At 36.5% G+C, this 17,256-nt stretch overlaps 4 protein-coding genes and 1 pseudogene across 4 annotated transcripts; 3 read left to right on the forward strand and 2 right to left on the reverse strand.

Annotated features, from left to right (window-relative positions):
- On the forward strand, positions 1-6,928 carry LOC120182133 (annotated as a pseudogene).
- Positions 6,929-8,245: 1,317 nt separating this feature from the next.
- On the forward strand, positions 8,246-10,888 carry LOC120182170 (ribosome biogenesis regulatory protein homolog). Its single transcript, XM_039187168.1, has 8 exons — positions 8,246-8,427; positions 8,726-8,876; positions 9,036-9,087; positions 9,212-9,340; positions 9,424-9,541; positions 10,041-10,224; positions 10,314-10,427; positions 10,548-10,888. The coding sequence occupies exons 1-8, from the start codon at positions 8,327-8,329 to the stop codon at positions 10,716-10,718; spliced, it is 1,020 nt and encodes a 339-aa protein (XP_039043099.1). The 5' UTR covers positions 8,246-8,326; the 3' UTR covers positions 10,719-10,888.
- Positions 10,889-11,925: 1,037 nt separating this feature from the next.
- On the forward strand, positions 11,926-12,472 carry LOC120182172 (uncharacterized protein At1g15400-like). Its single transcript, XM_039187170.1, has one exon. The coding sequence runs from the start codon at positions 12,058-12,060 to the stop codon at positions 12,364-12,366; it is 309 nt and encodes a 102-aa protein (XP_039043101.1). The 5' UTR covers positions 11,926-12,057; the 3' UTR covers positions 12,367-12,472.
- A 707-nt stretch (positions 12,473-13,179) lies between these two features.
- Positions 13,180-14,447, reverse strand: LOC120182134. Its single transcript, XM_039187137.1, has 2 exons — positions 14,031-14,447; positions 13,180-13,335 (listed from the first exon to the last, which is right to left on the reverse strand). Exons 1-2 carry the CDS (start codon positions 14,445-14,447, stop codon positions 13,180-13,182), a joined length of 573 nt encoding a protein of 190 aa, XP_039043068.1.
- Positions 14,448-15,786: 1,339 nt separating this feature from the next.
- LOC120182135 (metallothiol transferase FosB-like) lies at positions 15,787-16,498 on the reverse strand. Its single transcript, XM_039187138.1, has 3 exons — positions 16,356-16,498; positions 16,155-16,260; positions 15,787-16,068 (listed from the first exon to the last, which is right to left on the reverse strand). The coding sequence occupies exons 1-3, from the start codon at positions 16,496-16,498 to the stop codon at positions 15,787-15,789; spliced, it is 531 nt and encodes a 176-aa protein (XP_039043069.1).
- Positions 16,499-17,256: the final 758 nt, after the last annotated feature.

A 17,256-nucleotide genomic window follows, 5' to 3' on the forward strand; every position in this document is an offset into this window, starting at 1 on the left:
ATGATTCACCAAAGAAAAGAGGTTTTGGTACAAAGGTTACTGATGGAAGCCACATGTAGTTTTCTGCAAATTGCTAGAGATGTATTATCTATCTACCTACCAACTAAAGTCATACACATGTTATAGCGAAGTACTCGGTGATGTTTTCATTAGTTGAGGGGCAGGGATGAGGTTTGCAGAATGGATTCTATTCTTCTTCATGTCCAAAGGCTGAAGCTGTTGTAAGGTCCATAGTTGAATCTCACTTCAACGATGATCCTACCGTTGCTGCTGGCTTGCTTAGGCTTCATTTCCATGACTGTTTTGTTCGGGTCACTCTCTTCTTCTTCCTCATTTATTGTGTTGGCAATGATCACATGATTTCCGTGCAGGAATGTGAAGGCTCGGTGTTGATCTCCGGCTCATCCAACGAGAGAAGTGCATTGCCAAACCTTGGACTTCGGGATTCGAAGTTATCGACGATGCTAAAACACAACTGGATTCTCTATGCCCGGAGTCGTCTTGTGTGCTGACATCCTAGCATTGGCAGCTCGGGACGATGTTGAGTTGGTAGCTTTCTTTCTTTCCCTACTAACAATAAACCCGTGCACGCACGCACGCACAGACATGCATCGACATGAGATTTTCATTAATTTGATTCCATTTCAGAGTGGTGGTCCAAGTTGGACCGTTCCAACCGGAAGAAGGGATGGCAGGGTTTCTTCATCATCACAAGCCTCAAGTTTACCGTTCCCATTCCATTGCTTCTCAAAGGAAAAAATTTGCGGCAAATGGCCTAGATGACAACGATCTTGTAACATTAGTCGGTATGCATATACTGCATACATAGATTCTTTGCCACCAAGTTTCCGATTGTTTAATTACATGTTATGTTTTCTATGTTAGGGGCACATACCATTGGGCAAATGGATTGCTTGTTCTTTCGCTGTTGTGGAATTCGGGTTAATTTCCACCAATAATAACAAATTCACCTTGAAAACTATTATCTAGGTGACTAGTGTGAAAACGATTGTACTAAAAATCACCCCAAGGTAGATTCCCAGGAAAGAGGAGGGGTCACAATAGTCTCTCTTAAAATCCACTTTCCTTAGACAGAACTACCAAGACAAATAATTTTAATAGGACAATAATTAACAACAACTATACTCGACAATAGCTATTAAATAGACATAAAGAGAACACCAAAATTTAACGAGGTTAGGCCAAAATTATGCCTACCTCCTCGAACACTACTAAAATAATATTTCACTAATAGAGAAAATATTACAAAGAGAGAAAGAGTACAAATAGTCTTTAATAGTGAAGAATGCTTATATTTGTGAGATGCTTAACTAAGGAGGAAGATGGCTCTATTTATAACAAAAGAATTTCCCCTCCTCCTTATACACAACCAATGTGGGACTTTGCCAAAAAACCAACAAATCTCTACCTTGGCAAATTCCACACACATCTCTCAAAAATTCAATCTTCAGAGTGTCTGCAAATTTATCTTTCAATTTGTAACAATATTGACCAAGTCTAAACAATGTTTAAACTTGACCGCAGTTACCACTTTTCTCAACATATCAGCAAGATTCTCAGTGGTCCGAATCTTATAGATTATGACTCCACCTTCTTCTAGAATCTCTCGTACAAAGTGATATCGAACATCGATATGCTTCATCCTTGCATGGTAAACCTGGTTCTTTGCTAAATGAATAGCACTCTGACTGTCACAATGCACTTTGATGTGCTTCTGTTCCATTCCCAATTCACCAAGCAACTCTTGAAGCCAAATTGCCTCCTTCACAGCCTCTGTAACTACCATATACTCTGCCTCTGTAATAGACAAAGCCACTGTTGACTGTAAGGTGGACTTCCAACTGACTGGTGCTTTTGCAAATGTAAACACATAACCAGTAGTTGATCGACGCTTGTCCAAATCACCTGCATAGTCTGAATCACAATACCCAACTACACACTGACCATCTTGTTTGTCCTGCTGAAAGACCAAACCAACATCTACGGTGTTCAAAATATACCGCAAAATCCATTTCACAGCTTGCCAATGCTCCTTTCCATGATCATGCATATACCTGCTCATAACCCCAACTGCCTGTGAAATATCGGGTCTCGTACACACCATTGCATACATCAAGCTACCAACAACACTTGTATACGGAACCTTTTACATGTATTCCCGTTCTGCATCATCCTTAGGTGACATGGATGCACCGAGCTTGAAATAAGGAGGAAGAGGTGTACTAACTGGTTTTGACTTCTCATTCATGCCAAAACGTTTTAGTACCTTCCTCATATATTCTTTCTGAGACAAACAAAGCCTCCCCAATTTCTTATCCCTTGATATCTCCATGCCTAGAATCTTCTTCGCTTCACCAAGATCCTTCATCTCAAACTCCTTGTTCAATTGAGTCTTTAGTTTCGCAATTTCTGTCTGACTCTTAGAAGCTATTAGCATATCATCAACATAAAGAAGAAGATATATATATGATCCGTCTTGTAGCTTGCATAAATACACACAATGATCATATTTGCTTCTTGTGTACTTCTACCATATCATAAACTTGTCAAATCGCTTGTACCACTTTCTTGGAGATTGTTTCAATCCGTACAACGATTTTTCTAATTTGAACACCATCTCTTCTTTTTCAGCAACTTTGAATCCATCTGGCTGAGTCATGTAGATTTCCTTATCCAAGTCTCCATGTAAAAATGCAGTTTTTACATCCATCTGAACTAGTTCTAAATCCAACTGTGCTACCAAAGCCAACAAAATTCTGATGGATGAATGTTTTACAACTGGAGAAAATACTTCATTATAATCAACTCCCTCCGTTTGAGCGTAGCCTTTAGCCATCAATCTTGCTTTGTAGCGGATGTTATTCTTGTTAGGAAATCCATCTTTCTTTGCATATACCCACTTGCACCCAATTGTCTTCTTTCCCTTCGGAAGACTAGCTAGTTTTCACGTCTGATTCTTTTGAAGGGATTGCATTTCTTCATTCATGGCGATCCTCCACTTTTTATGTTCTGAACTTTGGACTGCTTCATTAAAAATGGCAGGAACGTCATCAATTGCAATTGGTGATGCAAAAGAGACCATATCAACATAACGAGCAAGTTGTCTAATTGTCCTCTTTCCCTTTCTGAGTGCAATTGATTCATGTTGTTGTGGAGGTTCTTGGGTCTGAACCTCTTCTTCATCTGACTCTTCTTCTACCATAGGAGAGTCATCATCAGTTTCTTTACTGGCTGGGTTAATTCTGCTTCCTTCAAACTCCACCTGTTTGGGAGTTCTATCTGTCTGTTCCAATTTTTCTGAAGTCAGCTTTCTCAACATGATAGATTCCTCAAAGTTAAAATCCCTGCTGAAGATTATTTTCTTTGTTTCTGGACACCAAAGATGACAGCCTTTCACACCAGAGGTGATCCCCATAAAGATCGCATTCTTGACTCCTTAACATAGTAGTATGCAGTGGAACCAAACACATGTAAGGAATCATAATCTGTAGCAGGTACTCTAAACCATTTCTTTAATGGTGTTTTACCTCCAATAGCAGTCGATGGTAAGCGGTTGACAAGGTGACAAGCATAGACCAAAGCCTCAGCCCAAAATTCTTTGCCTAACCGAGCATTAGACAACATACACCGAACCTTCTCCACTAATGTCTGGTTCATTCGCTCTGCCACCCCATTTTGTTGTGGTGTAGATCTGACAGTGAAGTGCCTGACAATACCTTCTTCTTCACAGACTTTTAGAAATGGATCATTTTTGTACTCTCCACCATTGTCTGTACGGAGACGTTTGCTTTTTCTACCTATTTGAGTCTCTACCATTTTTTTCCATTTAAGGAAAAATCCTAGCACCTTATCATTTGTCTTCATTGTATACACCCAAACTCTCCGGAAAAAATCATCAACAAATGTGACATAATAGTGTGTTCCTCCCAATGAAGTTGTCTTGGAAGGCCCCCATACATCTGAATGAACATAATCCAAAATACCTTTAGTATCATGGATTGTTGTTCCAAATTTCACCCTCGTCTTCTTCCCTTTGATGCAATGCTCACAAAAAGCTAATTTGCAAGCCCGAGCACCCTTCAATAATCCTTGATATATCAGCAATTTCAAGGATTTTTCACAAACATGCCCCAAGCGCATATGCCATAATCTGGTTGCTTCTGACTCCTGTTCATCAGTAGAAGCTGCCACTACTGCTGTCCCAACAATTGTACTACCCAGAAAGTAATACACATTGTTTCTTTTCCGGATTCCCTTCATTATCACCAATGCACCAGAGATAATCCTCATAATCTCATATTTTTCCCTCACTTCTAAACCTTTTGACTCTAAGGTTCCCACAGAGATGAGATTTCTCATTAAATGTGGTACATAATTGACACATGTTAAGGTTCTGATTGATCCATTCTGATTCCTCAAGCGAATTGAACCAATCCTAAGTGTGTCAAGAGAGGAATTATTTGTTATGTAGACAATTCCACCTTTTAGTTCTTTAAAATCAAAGAACCATTCTCTATTGGGGGTCATATGGTGGCTACAAGCTGAATCTAACAGCCATGAACTGGAAAAACTGGTTGATGACGTAGCAGCGAATGCGAAATCTGAATCTGTATCATCATACTCGACCACATTTGATTCTGAGACAGCCTTTCCCCTTTCAGGTTTGCCTTTATTCTTTAGCCTGGGACATTCTTTCTTCCAGTGCCCTTTTTCTCGACAAAAGGCACATTCATCTTTGCTCAATCTGGACTTTGACTTCGATCTCCCTCTCATTCCTTTATTCTGACTCTTCGAATGACCTCTAACAATAAGAGCTTCTGCTTCGACACTTGTGTTTTATTGTTTGTCTTTCTTTCTCAATTCATAATTATACAAGGCAACAGTTACTTCACTGAGAGACACATCAACCTTCCCATGAAGTAGAGTAGTTTCAAGATACTCAAACTCATCAGGAAGTGATCCCATCAACATCAGAGCTAGATCTTCGTCTCCAAAAGTCACGTCCATATTCATCAGATCAGTCACCAGCAGATTTAAGGTAGTAATGTGATCATTCATAGTGGTACCTAGTACATAGTTGAAGCGGAATAATCTCTTTTTCATGTAGAGCTTGTTCTGACCGCTTTTCTTCAAAAATTTCTCCTCTAGTGCCTTCTACAATTTACTTGCAGAAGTTTTCTTAGAAAATGCATATTTCTTCTCTTTAGAAAGACACGATCGAATAGTACCACATGTCAATCTATTGATCCTCTTTCATTCTTTCTCCTCAACATCATCTGGTTTCTCTCCTTCAATAGCAATGTCTAGACCCTGCTGAAATAGGGCATCTAGAACCTCACTTTGCCACATGTCGAAATGACTGGTGCTATCAAAAATCTCCACTGCAAATCTAACATTTGTCACAGCATTTCTTACGGATGTTTTTGTGTCGTCTGCCATTTCTGCTACAAATTCTATTTAATAGCTGTCAATGCAGAATGTCAATTACCCCAAGGAATTTTTTTTTTGATGTGGAAGATCAGCCTAAGCCGCAACCACAGAGCATACTAAAATAAACCAAGAGCTCTTATACCAATTGTTGTGGAATTCGGGTTAATTTCCACCAATAATAACAAATTCACCTTGAAAACTATTATCTAGGTGACTAGTGTGAAAACGATTGTACTAAAAATCACCCAAGGTAGATTCCCAGGAAAGAGGAGGGGTCACAATTGTCATTCTTAAAATCCACTTTCCTTATAGACAGAACTACCAAGACAAGTAATTTTAATAGGACAATAATTAACAACAACTATACCCGACAATAGCTATTAAATAGACATAAAGAGAACACCAAAATTTAACGAGGTTAGGCCAAAATTATGTCTACCTCCTCGAACACAACTAAAATAATATTTCACTAATAGAGGAAATATTACAAAGAGAGAAAGAGTACAAATAACCTTTAATAGTAAAGAAGGCTTATATTTGTGGGATGCTTAATTAAGGAGGAGGATGACTCTATTTATAACAAAAGAATTTCCCCTCCTCCTTATACACAACCAATGTGGGACTTTGCCAAAAAACCAACATTCTCTACCGCCCATATAACTTCATGTATCTGAAAATGCAGACCCGACGATTAACCAATCATTCTTAGCACAACTCCAAGCTCTATGTCCGAGAAACAGTGACGGTTCGAAAAGGGAGGCATTAGATATAAACAGCCAGACGAAGTTCGATGTGAGCTTCTTCAAAAACGTTCGCGATGGCAAAGGGGTATTGGAATCGAACCAGAGGCTTTGGGGAGATGCTGCTACGGGTAGTGTAGTGGAAAAATATGCAGGGAACATAAAAGGATTGTTGGGGTTAAGGTTTGATTGCGAGTTTCGTAGAGCGATGATAAAGATGAGTAGCATTGAAGTGAAAACTGGGTCCGAAGGTGAGATTAGGAGGATATGTTCAAAGATTATTTTATCATTGGTTGCATCATTTAGCAGTAACAGAATATCTCTACGTTCACATGCACTACAAAAGTCTATCAATTTTGCAAATCTCATATAAGGATGTATGTTATTGTATTTAATTAATCAAAATGGTACCTATTGATCACTATATATATTTTTGTAACCCTGTAATTTGTCTAAAAGCATCAATTGGAAATGCTTGGTATTCTCATCTTGATGGAGACTTAATTGTATTATGTAATTGATGGAGATTTAATCATTTTGCTCACTTTGTCGTTAGCTTTTTAACGGTGTTATGACGTGACACAATAATTAAAACGTTGTTATTTTGAAAAACTCAAATATCCACCAAAACATCATCATTTCAAATCCTCTTCTTTTCCCCGTTTTCTCTCTACTTTGCAGTCCAAGACCGGCGTTTGAAGACCCGGTATTTGCAGGATTCAGACGCTAAATTCTAAACTTGCTGACCCAGTAAATCTAAATACTGATAGAAGATGTAGACTTTTCACCGGTTGTTATTAGTTTCTATCAGTCTATTGGCAAGGTTTACATTAGAACAATCAGTCTTAAGTTCAGCGAGTCAAAGAGAAATACGAGCGTGACATTTTATCAATAGGCATGTTATCAGGGATGCTAACCACCGATTCTGCCATGTTGATATCCCCCATGGCTGTCGTTGCCTCCACAACCGATTCATCATGAGACTTGTCTTGAACTCCACGGTTTTTAACTTTCTTGTGTGCCCTAGCACTTTGTGTTGGTAAGGGAGACCCCGGGCGATCCAGACCAGAAAGGGGAATAGACACCGGCGCCTGAGAATCCATCATTCAAAGAAAAACCCCAGCGTGTCAAACAAGGAAAGAAAAAGAGAGAACAATAAAATGTTTATCAAAATTCCAATTAATATTAAGTTTTAATTTTGTTTTAATTATATAGTATTAAATAAAATTTTTAATTAAAATTTTTAAAAGAATATTATTTATATGATATATTTTTATAACTAATATATTTTTATAATATAAATATAATTGGTCTAAATTATATTTTAAGCTAAATATTATTGTCAACTATGTATTAAGTTTTAAATTTGACATAATGGTTGAGATCTCAATTTTAAACTTTTCAAGACAATATCTAATCTAATTTTGATTTATCGGTACAAATCATGTGATCTCTATAATAAAAAAATTATTAGTATTCTTTAAATACACTAATTCGAACATCATAAATGTCAAAAGTATAAATATTCAAAAACTCCAAACAAATGACACGAAAATGAAGTAACAGTGGACTCTATAATGGGTTAAGGCCTACAAAGTGGATGATTACTAGCAAAAATTGTCTAATATGTCAGACGAGATAAAAATTTATTTATTAGATCATTCATAAGATTAATTTGAAATCTATAATAAATATTATAGTATAGAAAAAACTTATTTCGCTTGCATTATAATTTTATCTAAATAATAATATTTTTTTATTTAAATTATCACGTTAACATGACGAATTTTAAAAATATATATTTTTATTAAATTTTATCATGTAATAGTAATATATTCTAATAAAAATATATTTTATTAAAATTCGTCATATTTATACGACAATTTTCATTCATTATAACAAATGTCTTTTCGAACTAAGTTATCTGATGCCGTATTAGGTTAAATAAAAAAGCCCGCTTGTTGTAGTGGGCTAATTTGGCCGATGATTACTAGTTGAATCCTATATCAATATAATTTGATAGCCGCATTCTTCAGCAGGTTTTGTTTTGCCATTTTCGGCGTTAGGTTTTGGAAGGACAATCCAAACCAAAGCTGAGCAGTTAGCTGAGCTCCATACAGCGAAACAAAGTGGAGATGGCAATGGAGATGGACAGCCCGAAACCTTTTCATGTAGACGTGGGAAATCTTTTGGCTTTTAACCCTTTTCATAGCTTTCCTTCGCTCCCGGCTTCCAGGTTTACTTCTCTCTCTTTCTTTTGTAATTACAATTTTCTATCGAATTAGCTGAAAGAGGTTTCCTTCTTTTGTTTCTCATTTGATTTTATCGATTTCTGCAATGGGTTTTGAATTTGATGCTATAAATGGACATACTTTGGAATTGGGACACTTGGTTTCCTTCAAACCTAGTTTAGTTGGTCTTTTCAAAGCATGCTCTACCTTTTGTATGTTGCTTGTTTGGTTTATAAAGAAGTTGTTTATGTTCATTTGCGTTCCTTTCCCTGATCTTATGTGTATCCCGGACAATATGTTCAGGGATGAGCTAGTGAAGGAATGCTTAAAGGAGGGCAGCAAGTTAGTTCAAGAAGTTGCAGATAGTCTTTTTAACTTGCCTTCAACTGAAGATGTAGATGGACCACTTGTTAAGTTGCCTCCCACAACAACAAAACTTCCTAGGGAGAAGCATGTAAGCCTTCATTTTTAAATATGCCATTTTGGTCTTCTGTAAGTAAAGAACGATTATATCCTACCAAATGAATTTGAATTTTCTTGTTCAGTTGTTTATATGCATTGAAAATCTAGTTTGTAAGGTGCCTGAATTGCTTTATTGTGCTTGTGCTTTCAGCTTCCGAAGCCTAAACCTCCCACAAAATGGGAGGAGTTTGCTAAAAAGAAAGGTAAACCATTTCACCTGTCATCTTACGTTTACATGCCTATGTTAAAATTTTGTGTTAAATCTCATTTTCCATTGGCCTGAAGATTCTCTATTTTTTTGTTGTTCTCTTTTGAGATATCTTTTAGGTATAAAGAAACGTAAAAAGGACAAAGTTGTATGGGATGAACAGACTGGTACATGGAAACGTCGTTTTGGTTATGATCGTGTCAATGATGATAAAGATATACCAATCATCGAGGCCAAGATGACTGATGGTGAGTAATTAATGAGTCTTCTTCCCTGAAGAAAATAAATATAGTTGACTTTTTTGCTGATCATGGTTGTTTTTATTTTGCAGAGCCAGGAGTGGATCCTTTTGCTAAAAGACAAGATGATAAGAAGAAACGAGTTGAGAAACAAGAGAAGAATCGCCTCCAGAACTTGAAACAAGCTGCAAAAATTGGTGCTTTGCCAAGGTTTTTCCAATCTATTGTAGTTTTCTGTATGTAGAATCACAGTAATTATCTTCAATAAGAAACTGATATCTTAATCATGTTTGAGATACTATTGGTATAAATAGCTCCTCTTCGCTTATTCTTTATCTATCATCATTATGCTGCATTAGTCTTTAAATCTTATTCTTTGATACTATTCCTTTACACCCCTAATATTCATGTCATTTTAGCACTTTCGGTGTTAGACTATGGTTGCGGACTATGCTCATAAAAATTCATATATACATCAATAGTTTGAAGTCAACTTTGATTCTTTTCCGTAGGCAGTTCTTGATGAGAAAAACTCTGGCAGATACTTTAGCTTTGATTGAACAAACTCTAGATCTTTGGTTGAGTTTCATGTAATTGCTTTTCATCAGATTCTTTTAACTTCCAAGAGGACACTTTTATCTTTTCGTTGGTTCTAGAGTTTGACTATTTGTGATGTTTTTGTTGATTTTAACTTGGTGGTTTGCTGCAGCCATGTTCAGCTTGCTGCTACTGCTCTGCCCATAACAGGAACACAGGCTCCACCTAAGAAAGTTACGAAAGATGAATTAGGGAATGTAGCTGGGATGGCCGCTACTTCTACAGCTAGTGGCGGGAAATTCGATAGGAAGTTGCCTGGAGAAAAGCCTGCTAAAAAGCAAGGAAAGCATCGCAAGGTTTGCATCCTCGGCCTTCACTTCAGTGTAAATATTTCTGATGAAGTGTGATGGCATGCTCTGATATGGTCTTTTTGTACTTCTGTTAGTTCTTACCTGTTGTCGAAGGATCAGGGATAGGCTCGCGAGAGAAGGAACAAACCGAGAGTGTTCTAAATAAGCTAATCTCTAAGCATTCGCATGAGATACTCAATGTTAACAAGGTATGTTCGAGCCATATGATTTGGCTAACGTAGGTTCATCAGTTGATATCCAAAATGGAAATACATTTTTTTTATCTGAGAATGGCTTTTAATCTAATTTCGTGTTATCTTTGAGATCAGGCTGTTACTATGTATAATGTGAAGAAAGAGAAGAAAGCTAGGAGTAAAAGGAATCAAGAAGGGAAGTCCTCATCAACCACAAACAAGTTGAAACCAAAAAAGCAGCTTCATAAGAAGACTGGCCAAAAGAAAGGAGGAGCAGGGTCTTCCAAGAAAGGGAAGGCAAAATGACTTTATCACTGGGTTCCAGTAGATCTTGTACGATCGCAATTTTGTTTACTGGGGAACAATAGAGTTTTATTTATCAAATCATGTATTGCTTAAAGGCAGGTTTTAATTTTACAGCATTCTTCCTGCTGACCTCTTGCTCCAGAGAAACAATCAAAACTAATTATGTTTCATTTCCCATCTGTTGGTGAAAATTCTCTTCCCTGAGAAAAAAAGAAATTAATCAACTAATAAATCAAGGCAAAAGGGTAACCTTTACCCTTATAATAGATTAAATTTATCAATTTTGTCCCTATTGTATTTTCGTAAAAGGCTGTAAAGTTGTTTGCTTTCAACCTAGCGTTGGAGGTAACCTACTACCCTACCTCTCTTTTATCTTATTACATATGAGAATAGGGTCAGTTATTTTTTTTATATCTTATCCCTTAAAACCTTAAATCATAAGCTCAATTTCTAAATTCTAAACTTAAACTCTAGTTTAGGATTTATAATTTAAGGTTTTAAGTTGAGGATAGGGTATAGAATGATCTAATTAAATAACTTTGTGGGTTAAATTGATGCAAAATATGATAAGATCGAAAATGATAAATTTAACCTATAACGGAACAAAGTGATCCTTAAACCATAAATTAAATATTGATGATTTTTTTTAAATGATCAAAGGCATGAATTAGCTTTTGTATGTCATATTTTGTGTGACCTTAGAATAAACTTTGACTTCAAATGGTCAAAACTTATCACCTTTTTAATTCTATTATTGTATTTACAATGATTAAAACTTTCTAATGTTTTATGTATCATCTTCAGTCTATAGTTAGCGAAAGTGTAATGTAATTTAAAATATGATGCCATTTTGGACTAAGCCTTGATGCTATTATATTTAATTAAACTAGATTATTCAAACGTTTACGATCTTAACTCAAGCGTTTAATAATTTAAGTATTACAACCAACGAGGGTTGATATAAATGGTTGAGATTTATGAATTTGAGTTGATAAGGTCAAATTCGAATTTTACCACACTTACTTTTGATAGACAATTTATAAATTTCAAAATAAAACGCAATTAAGTCTGAAGTATGTTGTGACACATGATTGAAAGAATCACCCCTTACCTATACGAAAACAAGAGTTTTGGTAAATGTTTTGAAATATTTATTTTATTATTTTGAATCCGTCAGCTGTTCGGTGTTTCAAATGGTAGACCGAAACCCCACCTTGAAAAAGTCGCACTACACCACGTTCCTCCGGACTCCCTTGTACCAATTAAAGCCTATAACCAACTGCAACCGGATTCCATAACATAAACCAGAGAAGAAGGAAAAAAGACTTTCGAAGAAGAGATGGAGGGTTTGCAGAGGTCTACGACGTCCTTCAGGAGGCAAGGGTCGTCGGGTTTGGTATGGGACAACAAGGTTGTATCGGGGGATTCGAACCAAACGAGGGGTAACACCCCGGAAAATAAAGAGAGCAGCCGAGGGAGACGAAGCCGATCAGACGAAGGCAGCGGCGGACATACCTACCGCACGACCCAGGCGGCCACTCCCAGCGTGGATCCTCCTTCTCCGAAGGTATCCGGATGCGGTTTTTGCGGGGTTTTCGGCAAACCAGATTCCGTCAAGAAAAGAAGATCAAACAAGCGTAAGGCCTGATGATCATTACGTAATTTTGTATATGTTTTTGAATGTGATACACAGCTTTCCACATTCCATTTCAAATTATGTGTGGTGTTCGCATGTAGAATTTCAACAGTTTATGTTTCATAGGATTTTGTTATAGAGATGCTTTCCTTCTTTCCTTTTCTCTTCGATTTCCCCTGAGCTCTGGGTTGATTCCATTCCAGTTTGTTCTTTAAAGGTGTCAACGTATACCAACAAAACTCAGGTAAAATTGATTAACCTCATCGCCTTCAAGTTGAGTTACTAAATACCAGACCCCCTTCAATAAATGAATTTATTTATTTCATTCATTTTGGACTGGTAACTGATAAGGCAGCCGACTTTTAATTTGTTTGTTACCCAATAGTCAATAGCTTGATTGATGAGGTGTCCAATCTTAAAATTCAAATTTTATTCAATTAATCAATTATTTTTATTAATAACCTTTGATCTTAAGTTAGTAATATATTCATTCTAAAAAAATATTTATAGATCTATCAATGCACCGATAGAATCATTTATAACACTCCCAATTTATTTTCTAAATTAATAACAAATTAAATGTCATTCTCGTAAATTAATGTGTATATATATATTATAATTTCTTCAATTATGAGCACTTCATCTTGAAAGTTACGTCAAAAAGGACAAACCGATCAAGCCAACCATTTACACACATTGCTATCACATTCGATCCATCAGCAGCCACAGAGGTGCCAAAATGGTCCGGTCTGGCTACCAATAATTCAGGTAGAAATTCATGCCAAGGGAGAAAATAACATACAGTAATTAGTAGCCTTCGATTGTCTAATTCCCAACCCTACGAACTTTTGTTTTGAATATTAAAATGTACAGTTTCTCCATTGAGAAATAAAGAAAGCAACCCGTTGAGTGTGTAACGAATGAGCCGAAATTTGATCCCACGATACAATGCCAGGTCGGTCCATAAACTTTATCAAACTCCTGTATAAAAAAAGCCCAAACTGCTAAACCATAAGACATAATTGGATGTCTAAAATGATTAAAATAACTCACGGGGATGGACTTCAACTCGACATTATACTACTCCATTGTTCTACACATGCAAATGACTTGCAGTTTTTGGATGGACATAAAAATTTATATCAGAGGTATGAATTTAAGAAATTATATTAAAAATTTTAAGTTGAGATCGCATCTCAAAACCCCTCGATCCATCGCAGCCTGTTTTTACAGATGATGAGTCGGATCGGGTCTCATCTCACTATGGATTCCCATACTTGAGGTTTATTTTTTCCCATTTTTCAAGAATGTAAGTAATAGCCAAAAATATTAGTCAAGGGTTCCATGTGCGCCTTAACACCTAGATTCTGCTGGAAGAAACAAATCGGAAAGAAAATCTCTATCTGTCCTGCAGAATATTGTCTCCTTCCTTGTGACTCGTGAGGTTCCATGAATGAGCCTCAATCATTCAAACTCAGGCAATTCCAAAAAGAAACACTTCCATAATCAATCTACCTACCTAGCTAGATAAATACTTTTGCCACTGTCATTACAGACCGTGAAACTGTGAATAGATTAAAAAAGCTTATTCATGTTTACATGAATCTACATGTACAATGCGAAACTGATCTTGAAAATGCAGAGCATGTGAAAGAGTTGAGCTTTTTGAAACATACCTTCTTGATGTTATAAGCCATGTGCCTGGAGCTAAACTTCTCCAAACTGTCGTATGTTCTTCTGGCAGAGCGGAAGGCATGCACTTGCATGAACCCTGGCATGTCGGAAACCAAAACTTTCACCTGAAGAAATGAGATCACCGATGACAGATTCGTCTCGATGTGGGACACTGACTTTCTTCCTTCAACGACCACCTTTCCTCCTTCGATACCTTTTTTTTTTATTCCCTTCTGGCCATCCTTGTCTACAGTTTGGCCATTTTCAAGTTTCTTCAACAATAAACTCGGTGGAACAGGCTTGTTATTTGCCGCTACAGGAGGCTCGGGTTTTGACTTCTGACTTCGTGTACCGGACCTATAAAAACTGCTCAAGAAACCACCTATTAGTTTCCTCTGCTTATTCTCTCTGGAAGCCATTAATCTCTCTCTCTCTCTCTCTCTCACCGTGTCTTGTTCTAATAATGTTGTATTAGTCTATGAAGTCAAGCCACGAAGGTGCATAAATATATATATATATACATAATGTCAGCAGGGGAGATGTTCGGGAATCATTAGCCAAAAGAAATAGCCATATAGAAAATAATAATTTGAATAGAAAGAGGATGGAATAATTTATATAAGCAAACCATGTGTTGTTGCCTGTGATGAAGGATAAATTAAAGGAAGATGATTGCTTTGAAGAGATTTGATGGGCCTTTTTCTCTAACGTTGAAGGTTTAGTCTGTGTCTGGGTTAGAGTTGATTTAGAGTTTGGGGGGGGGGATATTTGTCCCCAAAGTGTTGTTTTGTGAAGAGCCGGCAACCCCATGGGGATCTTCCATTAGGCTACCTGATGGAACTGTCACTTTCAAATGATTATATTTGTGTTGGGATTATACTTTATAGATTAGACGAAAAATTAAGATAGAATTACAACTAATATGATAGGTATATTTCTGATCAACTGAGTTAGTTCATAATTAAAGTGAATTTGATATCGTTTAAGTAATATTTTAGGTTTGGATATGTCCAAATTAGTTTGGGAGCGGGAGGGCAAATAAAAAAATGATGGGTATAATTCTGGTAATAAAAGACAGATTGGCAGTGACCAACTACTTCTAGACGATGAGTTTGGAATCTATTAAGAAATTATGTTCCAACTAATATAACTTTATAGGTGTAACTTTGGCTCAACCTAGGTTAATTTAATTTATATATTTCAGTCACTTATATGATTGGACCACATAGATTCAGATTTAGCCCTCCTATTTATTAACATGTCAGTAGTCGGCTATTAAACTAAAGGAGATAAAAGCCAGCAATTATTTTTTGTTTCACGACTTTCATCCTACCAGACGAGCACGCTTCACATTGCAACGTTCTCTCGATTCCAGTGGAATTGACTTCGAAGCATGGCCGGAGCATGTGCATCAGGATTTGCTTTCTTCTTCCTTTGCAAAGTTAAAAAGTGAGTCCGTAATTTATATATAAAAAAAAGTTCTTACTTAGACAAGCGATCGAAGCCATGGACCGCAAAATTATACAATCATATATTTACATGTTTTGATGACATGAATGTTGATTGAAGTTTTTGGATTTTGGTTGCTTATCTTAAGAATAATTCTAATAACTTTAAGTTCAATGGCCCCCCTTGTTCTGTTGGAATATTATGGCGCCATCAAATCTCGACACAGTAAACAATTTATCAAGACGGTGGTTGATCAGGGCAAAAAACATTAAACATGTTGACATTGGCAGAGTTCCAGCACATAAGTCACTAGATTTCTACCGGATGCTCAATCATCTGCGCCTGTATTTGTTGTTGCTGCTGCCGTTGTCGTGCGTTGCAGTCGGTCAGCGAACATGACTGGATAGCGTCGACGGGCAGCGGAATTACAGGTAGGTTGTCGCAGTTGCATAGCTCAATCATGTTACCGTCGGGATCTTGGAAGAAGAGCTGATCAACGAGGATTCCACCTTCTTCTACACTACCCTTCGCGTATTCTATGTTCAGCTCCTTCAATTTGTTCTCCAGTGTCGCCATGCTATCGCACTGGCACTGGAATCAGCTAATTACTATAAGAACGTATTCTAATAAATATTTAAGCATATATGTATCATTAGCATGCAATATATAAAACATACCTGGAAAGAGATATGATTGTCCTTGGGATAAATATGTCCGATCTTAGGCATGCTTTCAGGATTTTCTGATCGGAGAATATGGATACCGATGCCATAGCTGAACAGCCTATCCAATCACAACACTGGGAATCAATATTTCAACCCAAAAAGAAATAACAAATGGTTTAAAGAATCTCGTTGGTAGAATTAAATTAAAATTACCATGCACCAGAGAAATCGAGGGAACCGGGTCTCTTGATGGGAAGAAACCCTAGAATATCCTGATAAAACTCTACGGATTTCTCAACTGATCTACACGATAGTGAAACGTGATTCAAGCACTTCAGCTGTAGAGGATTCTCCATTCTTTTTCTTCCTGTTCTGCCTGGATTTCTTCGGCTCGAGCTAAACATAATAACGAACAACGTAAACAACTGTTGTACTGTTTTCTGTATGCAGCAGGGGTTGTTAAGAAACGGAAGCTAAAGAAGATCTGATAAAGATGATGAGATCGGACATCGCTCGACATATTTATAAAGACCGAAAACTCAATGTTTTGTCACTGTTTCTTCCAAGTTTGGTTAAGACCGTATTTATCCGTATCTTGTCATTACAACGTTAATTTGACAAGTAATGTGCATACATACTTATTTTTGTAAATCTACGTCAGAAGATGGAAAAATTTAAGAATATAATAAAATAAAGATTATATCAAATAATTAAAAGATAATGGTAGAAAAGATATTTGATTTCATATGCAACAAACGGTTGAAAAAAACACTTGGTGTTTGAAATTATCGGTCGTGTGTCTCCTCAGATACAACAATTAAATAATCAGTTACAATGATATAACTATAGAGATCACGAGCTATATATCCATGTGTATCACCAAAAACTACATAATATGATTAAAATTAAGGCATAACAATGCTTGTGGAACTACAATACCACATTTTACTCGAAAATAAATTTATAGATAATATATTCACTTTTTAATCAAATATAAATTCTTAAATAATATAATATTATCCTATTACTATGCGAATTTTTAAAGAAACCGTAAAATATTTAATTAAGAATATTAATTTGGTTGACAACTTGTGTTTGTTTGATTCTTCAAAGC

Source organism: Hibiscus syriacus, unplaced genomic scaffold (genome assembly GCF_006381635.1).
Source record: "Hibiscus syriacus cultivar Baekdansim isolate YM2019G1 unplaced genomic scaffold, ASM638163v2 tig00112632_pilon, whole genome shotgun sequence".
Taxonomy (NCBI): domain Eukaryota; kingdom Viridiplantae; phylum Streptophyta; class Magnoliopsida; order Malvales; family Malvaceae; genus Hibiscus; species Hibiscus syriacus.

Coding starts and splice junctions, on each gene's coding strand:
- LOC120182170 (XM_039187168.1), top strand. CDS start 8,327: ATGGCAATGGAGATGGACAGCCCGAAACCTTTTCATGTAGACGTGGGA. Junction 8,428..8,725: donor CCTTCGCTCCCGGCTTCCAG/GTTTACTTCTCT, acceptor CAATATGTTCAG/GGATGAGCTAGTGAAGGAAT. Junction 10,225..10,313: donor AGCAAGGAAAGCATCGCAAG/GTTTGCATCCTC, acceptor TACTTCTGTTAG/TTCTTACCTGTTGTCGAAGG.
- LOC120182172 (XM_039187170.1), top strand. CDS start 12,058: ATGGAGGGTTTGCAGAGGTCTACGACGTCCTTCAGGAGGCAAGGGTCG.
- LOC120182134 (XM_039187137.1), bottom strand. CDS start 14,447: ATGGCTTCCAGAGAGAATAAGCAGAGGAAACTAATAGGTGGTTTCTTG. Junction 13,336..14,030: donor TGGCTTATAACATCAAGAAG/GTATGTTTCAAA, acceptor TTTTTTATACAG/GAGTTTGATAAAGTTTATGG.
- LOC120182135 (XM_039187138.1), bottom strand. CDS start 16,498: ATGGAGAATCCTCTACAGCTGAAGTGCTTGAATCACGTTTCACTATCG. Junction 16,261..16,355: donor CTCGATTTCTCTGGTGCATG/GTAATTTTAATT, acceptor GTGATTGGATAG/GCTGTTCAGCTATGGCATCG. Junction 16,069..16,154: donor ACAATCATATCTCTTTCCAG/GTATGTTTTATA, acceptor AGCTGATTCCAG/TGCCAGTGCGATAGCATGGC.